Here is a 17,584-nt window from a genome sequence, read left to right on the forward strand (position 1 = left end):
TTGGCCTAAACCATGAGTCAATAATTATTTTTATCTAAAGGCCAATAACCAATAAATAGCTGATATTAAAATTTGATATAAAATGTAAAAACAAACAAAACAAACAACACTAAAATCCCCTAGTAAAAAAAGTAATAAATGCATTTATTTTATACTAAAGTTCAAGTCTATTAATATATTTGCTGACATATTGCTTGAGACTGATATAAAAATATAAGAAAGTTTTAATTAAACTTTATTTTGAGTACTACTTGTGCACAATGCACATTTCTTAATATTAAGCCTAAAATATGTTTTAATGTCACTATTGATGGATTGTATGATCTTTAAATAATATCTTTGTATGCAAAATATTCATTAAATATTTATCAAATATACTTAAGTATATGTTTAGTTTGACTTCAACACTACATCCACACAATTAAAGTGCATTAAGTACAACATTAGTTGTTGCAATTTTGCAGACTTTAAATATATCAGTTTAGCACACCAAAAGTATAATTGTGCTGTATTTTTATTAAGTAACATGTATTTTTCATATACTTAGTATGAAATAAATGTATTTTAAATACATTTTAGTATATTTATTTTTCACTAAGGTCAATTGTTTTAAATGCTAATATTAATTAATACTAAAATTAATTTTGAAATTTGTTAGATATCTCAAGATATCTGAAACAGATGCAAACAGGTTCAGAGCAAAAACATGATTTTTTAATTAGTACTTTTGTTGTGAAAAATATAAATTTACTTGTGGAGAAAAATTGCATAATATTACAATTAGTGATGGCAATATTGCATAATATTAATTAGTGAAAAAGTTTTTTCTTACTACACTTGCATTTTTTTCTTGTTTTAAGCATAAATCAGAATATGCTGTCATTTTTATATTAAATACTAGAAAACACTATTTGTCAATTTACTTGTGGAGCAAAACTGCATAATAGTAAGATTTTTAATTATTTTTTTTTTTTTTTTTACCACATTCACAATTTTTTTCTTGTTTTAAGCATAAATCTGAATTTGCTTTTATTTTAATATTAAAAACTAGAAACCACAATTTATCAACATCAGCATAATATTACGATTTTTAATACATATTTGATAAATAATTTTTTGTTGTTTTTTCAACATTTGCTGAATTTTTTTCTTTCTTGTTTTAAGCATAAATCTGAATTTGCTTTCATTTGGATATTAAAAACTAGAACACACTATTTGTCAATTTACTTGTGGAGCAAAACTGCATACTATTAGGTTTTTTATAAATGCATATTTAATTTTTTTGCTTTACGACTGAAGAAAGAAAGACATGAACATCTTGGATGACAAGAGAGTGAGTACATTATATGTGAATTTTTGTTTTGGAAGTGGACTTCTCCTTTAACATTAGTTAACTACATTAGTTAACATGAACTAAAAATGAATACTTCTACAGCAGTTGTTAATCTTAAACCAGCATTCACTAATGCATTATTAAACTCACAAGTTGTGTTTGTTATAGCATTAGTTAATGCACTGTGAACTAACATACACAATGAGCAACTGCATTTTTATTAACTAGCATTAACAAAGATTAACAGTGTAATTGTTTCATATTAGTTAATACATAAAATACAAAAGAGGCCAGTACATTAAGCAAAACTAGCCAGCTGTATGTGTAAAAGACCTATAGGCTCAGAGAGCTAGTACACACATATCAGTTTCACTGCAGCCCGTACAGTGTGCTTCACTGCTGATCCCAGAGCAGAGTGCAGTCTATTCTTGGAAGACGCTGGAAACCCCAGGGGATGCAAGACTGGAAATGGAGTAAAAGGAGAATTTAACAAAGGCAGCAAGAGTGTGTGTGTGTGTGTGAAAGCAAATGTGCGCAGTGTGTTCATGCATAAATCTGCTCCTGACTTTGCATACCCAAGGACTCTGAAACCAGATAGCATTTAAGAGCTCCAGCACTGAACCCCAAAGGCTCTTGGACCAGATTCAACACACCTCTGGCATCAAACGCTCTGTGCTGCACTCTCTGCATATCTCTCTGCATCGGCTCTTAAGTTGATTGGTGGCCACATCACACTGTGTCTCAAAGTTTATAATATATGATCTGTCCTGAAGTGTTTAAAGGGACGCTGTGTCACCAGGCCAACGTTATTTTATTGCCACATGTGATAGAGGCACAATCATTCAGACTGGTCTGATGATATTTGTGTCCGGCCATTGAAATAAAATAGATCATAAATTCTCCGTTCTGTTTTCACATAATGAAAAGGCTCTTTTTCCCTAGACATTTTCTGATGGATTATGCAACACGTTCTCACTCCCAGCTCGTCGCATATTGACCCTTTGGCATCACTTTCTGATGCACAAGGTACCATTTTAGTGTAATTTTTTGACACGCAGGGTCAAAACAAGAAACCCTTGGCGTCATAATGCTGACGCAAATGGCAATGGAAATTTTATCATCACGATTAAATTGTGTTTTGGGTAATAATATTGCCATTACTAAAACACAAGATATAACTGGCAGAAACAGCTACAGTCATAATTTATTCCAAAAGTATTAATATTCCAAGGCAAAATGATGGAAAAATATTTTTTTCATAACTGATTAATTAAGTTAACACAATAAACTGACAGTCTGAGTAAATATATATCACAAATCTGACTTTTTCTCAGAATTGTGAGGAAAAAGTCTGAATTGTAGCCTAAAAAGTCACAATAACCTTTTTTATTTATATAGTTTTTTTTTTTATCTCATGGCGGAAACAAGTTTTCATATACAGGTGCATCTCAATAAATTGGAATGTCGTGAAAAGTTCCTTCATTTCAGTAATTTAACTCAAATTGTGAAACTTGTGTATTAAATAAATTCAGTGCACACAGGCTGAAGTAGTTTAGGTCTTTGCTTCTTTTAATTGTGATGATTTTGGCTCACATTTAACAAAAACCCACCAATTCACAAACTCAACAAATTGGAAGTTCTCAACAAACACCTGCAAAGGTTTCCTGAGCCTTCAAAATGGTCTCTCAGTTTGGTTCACTAGGCTACACAATCATGGGGAAGACTGCTGATCTGACAGTTGTCCAGAAGACAATCATTGACACCCTTCACAAGGAGGGTAAGCCACAAACATTCATTGCCAAAGAAGCTGGCTGTTCACAGAGTGCTGTATCCAAGCATGTTAACAGAACGTTGAGTGGAAGGGAAAAGTGTGGAAGAAAAAGACAACCAACAACCAACCAAGAGAACCGCAGCCTTGAGAGGCTTGTCAAGCGAAATCGATTCAAGAATTTGAGTGAACTTCACAAGGAATGGACTGAGACTGGGGTCAAGGCATCAGGAGCCACCACACACAGACGTGTCAAGAAATGTGGCTACAGTTGTCACATTCCTCTTGTTAAGCCACTCCTGAACCACAGACAACGTCAGAGGCGTCTTACCTGGGCTAAGGAGATGAAGAAATGGACTGTTGCATTTGGGGTGCAATGTCATCTGCTGGTGTTTTTGGTGTTTTTTGAAAACCAAGGTCACTGCACCCGTTTACCAAGAAATTTTATAGTACTTCATGCTTCCTTCTGCTGACCAGCTTTTTAAAGATGCTGATTTCATTTTCCAGCAGGATTTGGCACCTGCCCACACTGCCAAAAGCACCAAAAGTTGGTTAAATGACCATGGTGTTGGTGTGCTTGACTGGCCAGCAAACTCACCAGACCTGAACCCCAATGAGAGTCTATGGGGTATTGTCAAGAGGAAAATGAGAAACAAGAGACCAAACAATGCAGATGAGCTGAAGGTCACTGTCAAAAAATCCTGGGCTTCCATACCACCTCAGCAGTGCCACAGACTGATCACCTCCATGCCACGCCAAATTGAGGCAGTAATTAAAGCAAAAGGAGACCCTACCAAGTATTGAGTACATATACAGTAAATGAACATACTTTCCAGAAGGCCAACATTTCATTAAAAATGTTTTTTTTTTTTTATTGGTCTTATGAAGTATTCTAATTTGTTGAGATAGTAAATTGGTAGGTTTTTGTTAGATGTGAGCCAAAATCATCACTTCAGTCCGTGTGCACTGAATTTATGTAATACACGAGTTTCACAATTTGAGCTGAATTACTGAAATAAATGAACTTTTCCACGACATTCAAATTTATTGAGATGTACCCACATATTTTATAAGGAATACTGAGAGAAACATCTGAAACCAAGTTTGATACCTAAAGGAAACACAGGTGAGAACTGATTGAAATAAATGTGCTTATCACACTTGCACAAAAACACTTTCTGCTGGATAAAGCTGATGTGTTTGCATATTGAAAAGGAAAACCGTTCTCGAGTGCTGGTGCCAGTGATGGGTATCATCAGCCTGATTTTCATTTAAAAAAACTCCATGCTCTGAATTTTCAAGGAGCGAAAGGGCACGACATAAAAAACACATTAAGAATAAACCCACGGGAGCTGATGGCAGAGATCCCTAGAGCAGCGGGAGGACACACAACTGGTATTAAGACACAGACTTCTGCATAAATCTGGATGGTAATCTCTCACTCAGATGATGAGATTGCCGCTCTCGCTTGCACTAATCTTCCTGAAGGAATCCGAAGATTACAAGCATCTCAAGAATACCTTGCTGGAAGCGACTGATGCCTCACTGATTAATGTCTGACGACAACAGGGGCTTAGACACAAGTTTGATATGTAGAATTGGATTTACCTACACAAATAGGAGGAAAGGGGTGGAGAGACAGAGATAGTGGCATACATTTGGTTAAAATAAACAGGCTAAACCTGTATTTGTGCTTGATATAATTTAAAGGGATAGTTTACCCATAAATAAAAATCCTTTCATGGTTAATGAAGAAGTTTACTTCTTAATTTACTCATCCCCATGTCATCCAAAATGTTCATGTCTTTCTTTCTTTAAGGTTTAATTAAGGTTTTAGAGGAAAACATTCCAGGATTTTTCTCCATATATTGGACTTCAGTGGTGGCCAACAGGATGAAGGTCCAAAATAGCAGTTTCAATGCAGCCTCAAAGGTCTCTACACGATCCCAGCCAAGGAATAAGGGTCTTATCTATTAAAACGATTAGTAATTTTCTAAAAAAAAATAGAAATTTATATACTTTTTAACCACAAATGCTCGTTTTCCACTAGCTTGACTTTAAGCATTACATAATCACGTTGGAAAAATCAGATGTTGTTAGTTCTTCGTCTGTGTACTCTGGTTCAAAAAGGTAGGGTAGAGCGAAAAAATACATGTCATTTTCTCCTCCAACTTTAAAATATATTAGATATTTTTTGATCAGATGTTTCAGATGTTTTACGTTTTTTTGTAAAGGGGGTTTTACTTTCTTTGCACGTTGGCTTTGTAAACACTGGGTCGGTACCGCCTACATCACACTAGTGCAAGATGAGAATTTGTGGTTAAAAAGCATGACGTTTTAAGAAAAGACAGATTCAACCCATTGGGCACCATTGAAGTCCACTATATGGAGAAAAATCCTGGAACATTTTCCTCAAAACCCTTAATTTCTTTGTGACTGATAAAAAGAATAACATGAACATCTTGGATGACAAGGGGGTGAGTAAATTATCAGGAAATTTTCATTCTGGAAGTGAACTTCTCGTTTAACTCACCATCAAGTCCAAATCTGATCTCCTTTTTTTGTGTAATACAAAAGAAGATATTTTGAAGAATGTTTAAACAGTCTCTACCAATACAATGAATGCCAATAGGGTCTAAAATAACTATGAACATCACTTATTTTTATTATATGTCCATCTTCTTTTGTGTTCCACAAGAACGAAAGTCTATAATGAATCAAAATGAAATTGTGATACGGTTTAGTGCAATTATCAAATAGCAAAGGCTGTGATTTAATAAAATAGATTTATGTGTTATGCATTTCAGTGTGAAGCACGTCACTGTGTTCATTTACAAGTGAGCTGCTCATTATTTGCCACAAACTCAATCTTTGCATCTGCTTTAAATGTAGGTCACTTTAACATGCATCAAATAAACACTTTAATGGTTTTGCATTTGCAAATGAACAATGTAAGACACCAATAAATATTAGTATTTTAATTTTAAAACTGTAATGTAAATTAAAATGACTATTATTATTATTATATTTTTAAAATACTATTTTTTTCTTTTACTATTTAAATTATATTTTACTATGCAAATTGTAAATTATTATTTATAATAATAATAATAATAATAATAATTATTATTATTATTATTATTATTATTATTATTATTATTATTCCTCATTATTTTATAGACATATTGATGTATAATTACTAAAATTTGTCAAAATTGTGCAACCCAACATCTTTGGGTTTCTGGATTTTTTAAATCACATTTTAAATAACTTCTTTCTTTCTTTTTTTTTTTTTTCAGAAAAATCTCAATTAGACTTTTTTCCCAATTGTATTGAATTCCATTATACAGAAGAAGAAAAGAAGTCAGCTGGAAACTGTTTAGTCACCAACATTCTTAAAAATATCTTCTTTTGTGTTCCACAGACAAAAGAAATAACCATTTGGAACAACGTGAGTGTGAGTAAATGATGACAGAATTTAATTCTTGGGGTGGACTATTACTTTAAAGGAGTAGTTCACTTCCAGAACAAAAATGTACAGATAATGTACTCACCCCATTGTCATTCATGATGTTCATGTCTTTCTTTCTTCAGTCATAAAAAAATTACGTTTTCTGAGATAAGTCCTGAGATAAGTCCTGAAATGTTTTCCTCAAAAAACGTCAGAAGAAAGAAAAGATATGAACATCTTGGATGACAAGGGGTGAGTACATTAGCTGTAAATTTTTCCTCTGGAAGTGAACCACTCCTTTAAATTCCCTTTCTTTGTTGCATTCTGGTCAAAGCTCTCATTGTGGTTTTTCCCACTGCTTCCTTATGGATATTCAGGGAGTAATAAATAAATAATAAATAAATAAAATTGACAATGCAGCAAGCCTTCTAAATATCCCAAAAGCAGCTAGATTAAGGAGAGACACCAACAACGCTTCTATTGTGAGAATGCCAAACAGTCTATATAAAGGATTGTTATTCTATCGCTGCACATAGGACATGCTGCACTCCTTCATGCATTGCTAATGTAATGCCTGTAGTGCTCCATTTCCAAACATGCCTGATGCCTTATGCTGCCTTATGCATACACACACACACTCATCACAGGTCATCTCTTCTCCAATGCACACACTTTCCACAGTCTTTACTTACAACACAATATCTCAAATGCCAATGCAATAATACATGATTATAGGGGACGAGCACTGCAGAAGCACTTGTCTTCAAAAGTACCCAATAAAAGCTATTAATGTGTCTGAAGTTGGATCTCAGAGCTATCTCTTTTGCTATATCACATCTCGTTTTGCCTTTATCCGCTTGAATGCTGGAGTGCCTGCTTGACGAGGCATCACGAACGAACGGAGGATTTAGAAGATGAGAGATTCGGCGTGTGTGTATGTGGGGAGGGGATTAATATCCTGAATCGTGGCAGCAGATGGGATTTTTTTCACTATTGTCTGCCGTGGACCTCTCAACGTAACGCGATCGTGTAAATGAAACCACATCCATTGTTGCATGCGGGAAAGTGAGAAGCTGCGGTGCAATACATACAGTGTTCCACTGCGTTCCGCACTGTGCGTTGCAACATTTCTGCGTGCACTTTTCTTCACACTTTTAAAATAAAGCTTCAAAAGGGGGTTTTGAAAATCTAAATAATCTTTTTTACTATAAAGAACCTTTTGTCCAATGCACAGTTTCCATCGATGTTAAAAGTTCTTCACTGAACTTCAGATGCAGATGTCAACCTTATTTATTAAGAGTGTAGCAGCAGCTTATGCATTACAGTCTGACTGCTTTGTCAAACTAATGAACAGCGAGACAATAAATCAACTCAAAACAAACAAAAAAGCTGCTTTTTTGTTGTATCAGCAATTTTAACGCATCTTAACAGGGTGCATACAGTTGATAATGCAGTACTTTAGCTATTCTTGCCCATAATAACATTATAATGATAGAGTGTACAAGCCCTGTGCAGTGGATCAACACCTCTGACTCAGTCAGCTGAGAGTATCGATTTATGTTCTGTGGTAAAGAGACCCTTTAGAGGAGGATCATAAACATGCTTGAAGAAGTTCTGCAAGGCCAACTGAGACGAGGAGGGTAATGAGGGGGAATATTCATGTGGTTGCAAACACATGTTACAAGAGGTGTGCGTTTTATTGCACGAACAGGCCTAGTAACCTACCCATCAGGATGAATCTGTCTCACTGTAATCAATGAACAAGTCTCAAACAGACAGTTCACCCAAAATGAGTTTAAACTACATTGGACTCCACTGACTTGTATTGTGTCTCAAAATATTTCTTTAATTAAAGGTGACTCATGAAAATGAAATCTGACTTTTTCCACGTTAACTACTATAATCGTGTGCCCAGTGCATCTTCCAACCCAGAAAACGTCAAAAAAGACATCCCAGTAACTTTTTTTTGGTAAGCCTTGATGGTAAGCCTTGATGATTCTTTAGCGTCTTAATGAAAAGTCTATAATATACTTCGATTAAAAATTCTCAATGGTAGTATAAAACAACACCCTTTTTACCTTGCCAAAATCAGCTCTGCAAAAATCATCCTGTTCTGGTCAAGGTTGCTTTAAATGTTAATAAGCCCTGCTTGCCCCGCCCCTCTGTTCTCTCTGTGGAGTGACGAGCCTGTTTACTTTAGCCGCTAAACTTGCTAACTAGCACGTTATTAGGAAAGTCGATCGCAAAGATTCATAAAAAAACCCTTATACTCACTTCTGCTGTAAGTGAAGCTGGACACAGAAACATTTATGTAGATCGGGAGGCACATTGCATTCACAAACAAACATAATCCACTGCATCTTCAGCGGCTCAGATGCTGGGAGTAAATGACGACCACTATGTTCATTATTACATCCAGAAACACAACACCTCAATCGCTCAATTGGAGATATTCTAGTCTAACTTATATCCCTGCTCCGGCATCGAAACAATGGAGGTCAGACTGTTACAGCTGATCTGAGGTAAGACGCTCATGTCAATCAACTATCATGGGAGCGGCCTCTGTCGGCATCCGACATGCATCTGAGAATGGCTCGATTTGACAAAGGGGATATTATTTTTACAGATTAATTAAAAACCACTGCATGGATTTTTATCATTATGGGGTAGATTTGTACATACACTGCCAACACACATTAATGTTCAAACAACATGTAAAAGTGAACTTTGCATCCGATGACCCCTTTAAATCAGAAGTCGGGGAGTGATTCGTTCAGTCACGCATGCGCAACATCCTATTAGGTTCTGTGCCGGAATTAGTTCACCTGTTTCGAGTCTCCGGGTTTTTGAGTCGTTCTTTTTTTGGCTCACACTGCATTGGTTAAGCTTATAGGGCTGTCACGTGATGAACGAACTACTCAAAACCCAAAAACTTGTCAGATAAGAGGTGAGGTGAGCTAATCATAGACTAAAGACCCATGTAAATAATGAATTAATCTTTTCTGTTTCTTATAGCATTGTAGTTTTGTCTTGTTTGTAGCGTGATCAACGTTTGTGTAAGCAGTAGATGTGTTAGGGAAGTAACATGTAACATTTGTATTATATTTTGCTAAAATGAACAAAATGACTCGAAAAAAGATTTGTTAATTTTGCTGAATGAGACTCAAAGGTCCGAGTCAGTAAAATGATCTGAACTTCCCATCACTGTAAAGGTGCAGCTCTATTCTGAAAAGGGGGGCGGGGAACAGCAGCTCATTTGAATTTAAAGAGACATGCACAAAAACAGCATGTTCCTGCTTCCTCTCAAAATTGTCATTTTCAAAATGATATAATAATTGATCTGTGGGGTATTTTGAGCTGAAACTTTACAGACACATTCTGGGGACACCTGAGACTTATATTACATATATTGTAAAAAGAGTCATAGGTCTCCTTTAAGTAAATGGCAACAGATTTTTCATTTTTGGGGTGGAACGTCCCGTTAAGTCTTATTGGAGTAAAATCGAACAGTAGACATTCCATTCCTTTTTAGCTTAGTTTGACATAAGCAGTTGTGCAACATATTTACAGCTGTCTAAAGCTGTCCCACACTCAGTCACACACATATTCAAAACTGCATGACTCAGAATGGCCCTCAGCAGGGAGCTGATATTCACAGATGTGGATCATTTTTAGACACAGACCGTGAAATATTCAAACTCATGACACTAGCAAAAATATTGCAAAGCACTGACAAAAGAATAAAGATATATCATTTCTCGTCAACAGATATAGCTTCCATGCTATGCTGATGCTTATATAACAAAGGGTAGCAACTTACATTTTTACACATGTATAAAAGCAGCTTTTATATAGCTACAGGCCTGTATGCATATTAAAGTGTTGTAACAGGAAGAGTTGTAACACCAGTTTAACAAGGTAAAACTACACTTAAAAATAAAGATTCCAAAAGTGGATTTTTTGCAGTGATGCCACAGAAGAACAATCAATTCCCCAAAGAACCTTTTTTAAAAGATCCATTTTCTTATTTCAATAATAACCTTTTCCATTACAAAGAACCTTTTGTGCAATGGAAAGGTTCCATTAAAGGTTCTTCAACCTTTTTAAGAGTGTGTGGGGTGAAATCACCATCACATTTGACCACCACCCTTCTGAAGTGACTGTAGAAAAATATCTCTGGTACATCTGTAATGGTAGAGCTGTATAATGATTACTTAAAGTAAATTTCATCACCCCAATACAGTAAATTCATTTACAAAATTTAAAACATATGTTTTTCTATTGGTGTTACAACTCAACAGCATTTTTTTTGTGCTTCAGTTACTTTATACCATTTCGTAACATGGTTTTGAAACTAATATGTGACCCTGGATAACCGGAATCAGTCTTAAGTAGCACGGGTATATTTGTAGCAATAGCCAAAAATACATTGGGTATGGGTCAAAATTGATTTTTCTTTTATGCCAAAAATCATTATTATATTAAGTACACTGTAAAAAAATATTCCGTAAAATTTACGGTAAAAAACTGGCAGCTGTGGTTGCCAGAATTTTACCGTAAAAAATATGGTAGCAACATTTTATGTTTTGCGGTTTGCACTTAAATTTACAGGTAAACACCGTAATTGCATTAACTGATATAATGTTAATGTACCACCTATTGAAATACTGAAATATCTGTTCTGTACCTTTGTAATACACTGATAACCACCAAAAGCAGGTGGTGATGAGAAAGTCAAATGATGAACCAAAGCTTATCACAAACAGCTTTTAAATATTAACATACAGAAGGTGCACAGTGTCATTCACACAAACACTAAACACCATCATGGTAACACATGAAACTAAAATAATGCATAAACATTAATTTAACAACATTAGATGTAACATAGAACCCTAATGTACAAAACAGCTAAGAAAAAACTAAGAAGAAAGGGTTATTTCAACAAAAAAACATCAAATTTTAAAAAAATGTAACACATGGAATTCTGGGAATGTCAGTTTACGGTAAATTTTACTGTTCACTGTAAATTTTACGGCCTTTTACCGTTAACCATTTAACAGGTTTTTTACTGTAGTGTTTTTACAGTATTACCGTTAAATTCACGGTAAGATCATGTTCCATTTAGATATTTCCTACCATAAATATATTTTTTTATTAACAATATGCATTGCAAAAAACTTCATTTGATCAACTTTAAAGCCAATTTTCTCAATACTTTGATTTTTTGCACACTCAGATTCCAGATTTTCAAATAGTTGTATCCCGACCAAATACTGTACTATCCTAACCAACCATACATCAATAGAAAACTAATTTATTCAGCTTTCAGATGATGTATAAATCTCAATTTCAAAAAATGGACCCTTATGACTGGTTTTGTGGTCCATGGTCACATTTGTAGCAGACAAACGTGAATATTTTAAGTTTAAAACGCAAAAACACTGGCGTTACAGATGTTGAAACAAGGGTTACTCCCCATACGTGAAATTATAATGTTTTATATTATAGCAATAATAGTACTAAACGTGTTATTAACTACTGAAAGTTATTTTAAAGTCTCACCAACTGAACTTTTGATCACTTTTATTAGAAGCCACACACACTTACCGCCTGTTCAATGGCGCGTCTTTCTTTTGCTTTTTATTCATCACAGCAGGGACACAGTTCGTCAGCTCGGTCCAGTCTGCGTGCAAACCGCAACTCCAGCCCGTGGAGAAGCGCGAGAAGAGCCACGACTCCGCTTTACCGGGTCGGTGACACGTGCACTTCTTCTGACCGGAGCGGCAGTCACACGGGCGTTCCAGGTGGATGTTCCGCACCAGGTGCCTTCCGAACGTCGTTCCTCCGGTCTTCTGGATGTGCAGGAACACGATCACGTCGTTCCCCTTCATGTCGAAATCCACGTGGCGTTCGAGGTCCTCGCGTGTGAAGTTGAATTTAGACTGGAATCTAAACGAAGCGTCCTCGTCCGGATCCGGAGACTCTCTCTTGACGTCTGCTGGATATTTGGAGAACGGAAAACTCTCTCCATTGCCGAACCGACAGGACGTGCTGCCCGCAGGACAAATATATTGATAGCCGATCATGACAAACAAAACGGTCAAAACAGGAACTAAAAGGAGTTTGTTGGATTTATCATCCATTGCAAAGACAACGATCCGTGATCACGCCATTGGTGATGCTGTTGCTGCTGAATGAGTCGTCCAGGTGCTTTCAAGATGATGCTCACAGTCACAGACAAAGTCTGATCCGGCACCGAAGAGCGTCTCAACGCAGACGAACACCGCGAAGCGCCTTCAGTTAGATCATAGTTACATAAAGGAAAGGTGGACCGTCAAATAGTAGACAGAAAGGTAAAGCAAGCCTTGCGTTTCCTCATTGTAGCCTACTAAACTTGGAAATGACGCTTTTACAAGCAGCTTCATAAACTACCAGGTAAAACGGCGCACCTTTTTTGAACATGAATTTGCCGTGCAGATCGTCTCAATGTTGAACGTAGATTTTAGCCGTATTTTGGCTGTGGAGATGAGATCCGGACCCATTGTAAAACACATCCAAAGACCCGCTCCGTCGCGCCGAGCTTCAGCGCTGATTGCACTGCTTTGTAATGCAGCTTTCTGAGATGAGCTTTAAGAAGTTGAGTTCCTGTTGCAACTTGCTCGTCGTGTGAGGAGAGGGAGAGAAAGAGAGGGAGATGCAACTAGAAATCATTGGATGCGTTATATGCAAAAGCTTGTTGGGTCAGTCTTGCTTGTGGAAGGGTGACCCTCAGAACTTATATCAAAGAAACTTTGACATAATGTTCACATACTTGTTTGCTACAGATTAAAGTAGTTGTTCAGTAGTGTACAAATATCCAACACAGAGTGAAAAAGATGGACAGTAAAATGTGTGCATTAATTTATTCTTAAATTGGCCTGTGCAGAACATTTGCAAACCCTTTTTACTTTTAAAAAAATGGTGCACAAGTCTAAAAATGGCAAACATAGTTATCCACCTTATTTTTCCCCATACCAGCAAGCGCGGTCATTTGTAAATTTAATGTGTGAAGCTTTAGGTGTCCTCAGTTTTCAGCTATTTTTAGCTGGTTTAGATGCTTGATATTGCAAACTTGCTTGTCTTATTATATTATTTTAATGTATTTTCTTAATTATGAACAAGTACTGCAAACAGTTCTTCTCGCTGCTAGGCTATCAGCTGCAAACCGGAAGTCTTCAACATAAATCTGAGGTAAAACCTGTTAATTTTAGTTTATAAAGTAAATCATTTAATGTTAAAGAACAAGGAAAGATGACTTGAGTAAAATATTTTAAATCAGATAAGTGGGAAGTTATAATCGAATATATCGAGAGGTTTAATTTTTTTATTATTATTTTAAGATGTTCCTTGAGTTTCACTTATATTGTTAATAACATTTTTTGCACAAAAATAAACAAATAAATATGTGGAAAAACTATTTTCAACCCTCATTCTGACCCTCTGTCTAAAACGATCTGTTTAAAGGGGCGGGTCCTTTAAGACTTGCCACTGTTTTGATTGGCTAACATCATTGCATAAGAAACAGTATTAATGCCCCACCTCCTCACTATTGCATGTGAGTATTTTGACAGCAGAATCAAAATAAAACTGTAATTTCCAAACAAAGCATTATGAAACCATTTACTTACAGTTTGTGATGCAGCTGCAGTAAAATCTAGTACCGCTTCAACTTTCAACAAAGTTTCTTTGTGAACTCTCCATGACACTGTGCCTCGTTTACAAAACAACATGCTCTGAAGTATGAACAATCCTCTGACACAATCCGGGATGCCATTAAAAATAAACCATCCACTTGTTTCTTAGGCTGGGATCCTTCTGATATCTGTACAAAGATGTGAACGAGCTGTTTAAACGTCAAGACAGATTCAATTGCGTGGACTGTGTCAGAAAGTGAATGCGCATCTGTATACTGCATCAAGTGTAGACAAGAACGCTGCAATGATTGTAATTTCCATTTGCTTTTGGCGCAACACGACACTCAAATTCAGCATAATCAAGTGTCAGCCGTTAAGCAACTGAATGGCAGTGGGCGGGGCCTATAGTGACAAGAAGACTATTCTTCAATGTCTTCCATTGGAGGCAGTGCTTATGCAAACGAATGTGCCAGGGCGACGTCACCTCACACCTTGGATCCAAACGAGCCGTTTTCTGAGGGTTATTACATAAATGCTTTTATATTGATGATGAGGACATTTTAAGTTATGAAACTTGCAGGATGAATTAAGCATACAACTCTTCTATGTCAAAAGATAAAGAGAAATTTGGTTTCTCATGTCATGACCCCTTTAAGTTGACATACTAAGTGTATATTTTAGCCTTTATGTAAGCCAAAAATGGCAAGTACTAGCCCCCCTATCTTGTTTGCTAAGGAGACAAAAGTTTTCTACTTTGTGTCCTACTTTAACAGTATTACCTGACAAAAATCTGGGGTTTGGGCAGAAGGGTTTTTTAATGTTCTTCTTTCCAGTATTTGGAAGTTCTTACATTTTGCTTTCCATAATAATGTCAGGTTATATGGCATTTGGTTTTTAACTGAAAGTGCAAGGAAATGTAAAACTTCCATTTCTTTTCTAATTGGTTCTAGTAAACCCATTACAATACTCCCTGGTCTCTCTTACCCCAAATAACCTCTCAGTCAGAGCTGTGGTTCAGAGGCTAGTGCATTGCTCCTGACATAGGAAGCATTGTTGAGGCTTGTGGGAATGTGTTGTGGAGCCGGCCTGGGTCATGTCCCATTTCTGTTCACCCTCTTCTTGTACTCTTCTGTCACTTCTCCACTGACCTACTAAATAAAGACAAAAGGCTAATAAACAAAGTAAAAATATTCACTCAAATCAGTATTGGAAACAACATTGGAATAATAGTGACCAGTTAATAAAAGTTGGAGATCTATAAGTGAAGAGACCAAAATATGTGCAAATAACAAATTAGAGACTCATAGTACTTGATATTAGTAATTTAAGATCCTATATTATATTAATAATGTAAGTCCACTGTTTGCATAATAATGACTGTATTTTAAATACAATACATCTTTATGTGGAGAGAATAATGGTTGTTCTGCATCAGAATTTAATGTTTAATTAAATGTGTTACTTGCTGTTTCTGTGTAATTGTATGTGAAATTTACTAGCAGTTTTTGAGTGAAAATTGCATTTAAGCAAATGTCACACTTTGGCCTTGATTTACTTAATGATGCAATCATTCATTCATCCACAACTTCTATATTTTGAAAATTATTAACAGTGAAAAGATCTGTATAAAATTTAGACTTTTTTTCTAGTCTCAACCTGTCTGTATTTCAGCACCATGGACAGCTCCGAATAATAGACCTATATAGATGCTTCCCCATGCCATCAAATCTGCATCAGTATATTGTGCTTTTCAAGACAATCTATAATTGAATCAAGTATTAGATAATCATTTGAAAGTTTCACTTGTCAGAGATAAGACAACAAAACAATAATTCAACCATTTGGCTTTTGTTGAACTTGCTGTAATTGACTGTCTGTATTTATCTTCAAGGCACTTGGTGTTTAGAGTCTGTGGGGGCGGAAAAACATCTTGTTCCTCAAACAATTTAAATGGAGCTCTATAAGATTTTTCCCACAACAATCACTAATAACCTGTAACTTCATAAAAACGACACCTCAAAATCTTCCCCACTCCTTTTCAAACTGACCAGTCCTGAGCTAAAATACAATCAGTAGGCAAATAGTTATATTGCACTACACTTTTATTCATCTTGTGTAAAAAACAAGTGCAGATAATTTCTCCTATGATAATTAGAGACACATCCCGCTTTGACAAGTTTAAGATTATTAGAGAGTGCATAGCTATGACAGTGTAGATTCAAGGAAGCGGCTATCTTTGGAACAGTAAACATCTCATGAACACAGAGCTGGTAATTTATCTTTCTGTTGAGTGCATTTACATACATTAGTCATCAAGCGCCACAGGAGCCTTGACAACAAGATGGGGACAATTATTCTTTTTTCTTTTTCTTTTTTTTAAAGACACGACGCTGGTGGCTATTAATGTTTAGCTGCCTTAAGTGTCACTGTTGTCTTCTTATGCTGCAAAATACATTTTTCAAACGGCAAAACACAGATCTGATTCAGTTTGGCTGCTTTATGAAGGTTTATTTAAGTCTTTTTAAAAGTTGTTTCTTAAACCAAGTAATAATTTAACGGGAACATAAGATGTCCATATGTTTTCTAAATGTAAATAGGAGCACACAATGAATTGTATCAGCAACACTTAAGCATTTGAAAGTACAACTTATAACAGATTTCCATAACTTTTGCATTTATTTTCTAAATAAATAAATAAATGAATAAATAAAATAGAATAAAAAAAGCTTCAGGCTTAAATACCTCTGCTCCCAACCATAGCATAGTGTAATTTTCATATAATTTTTACTATTAGAGTTTTTCTTAATATTTTGAATTAGATTTTATTTTTATATTTAATTTTTTTTAATTAAAATTTAATTTTAGTTACAGTTTTAGTCATTTTTATGTGTTTTTCTCATTTCTCATTTTATAATTTTGTTTTTGTTAACCCTTCCATTAAATTATGGCATTAACTTCTACTTTACCTTCTGATTCCTCTATTTTTGTATTGTTTTGCAGTGCAGATATTCTTACATCATGACCCTGGACCACAAAACCTATAAGGGTCAGTTTTTTTTTAATTAAAATTTATACATCATATGAAAGCTGAAGAAAGCTTTCCATTGTTGTATGGTTTGTTACTTACTTATTACTGGTTTTGTGGTCCAAGGTCAGATATATAAAGTTGTGTTTTCAGACAAATTAATCAAAATTGAGCAAGTGAGTTTAATGGGCCCAGAAAAATCAGCTTTATTCAAAGGACAAACAAGTTTTTTTCTTAATCCATTGACAGATATTTGTTCTTGTTTTAAGCATAAACTCTATGTAAAATGTAAAATTATTACATTTCTCAGAAAACAAGACTTCATTTTGCA

At 35.4% G+C, this 17,584-nt stretch overlaps 1 protein-coding gene across 1 annotated transcript in view; it reads right to left on the reverse strand.

Annotated features, from left to right (window-relative positions):
* hs6st3a (heparan sulfate 6-O-sulfotransferase 3a) overlaps positions 1 to 14,295 on the reverse strand; it is a 40,037-nt gene extending 25,742 nt beyond the window's left edge. The window contains exon 1 of the mRNA XM_051111488.1: positions 12,163 to 14,295. Coding sequence (XP_050967445.1) covers positions 12,163 to 12,698 — 536 coding nt within the window. The 5' untranslated portion in view covers positions 12,699 to 14,295. The remainder of the gene's footprint in view (positions 1 to 12,162) is intronic.
* Between the last annotated feature and the right edge of the window lie 3,289 nt (positions 14,296 to 17,584).

This window comes from Labeo rohita, chromosome 6 (assembly GCF_022985175.1).
Source record: "Labeo rohita strain BAU-BD-2019 chromosome 6, IGBB_LRoh.1.0, whole genome shotgun sequence".
Classification (NCBI taxonomy): domain Eukaryota; kingdom Metazoa; phylum Chordata; class Actinopteri; order Cypriniformes; family Cyprinidae; genus Labeo; species Labeo rohita.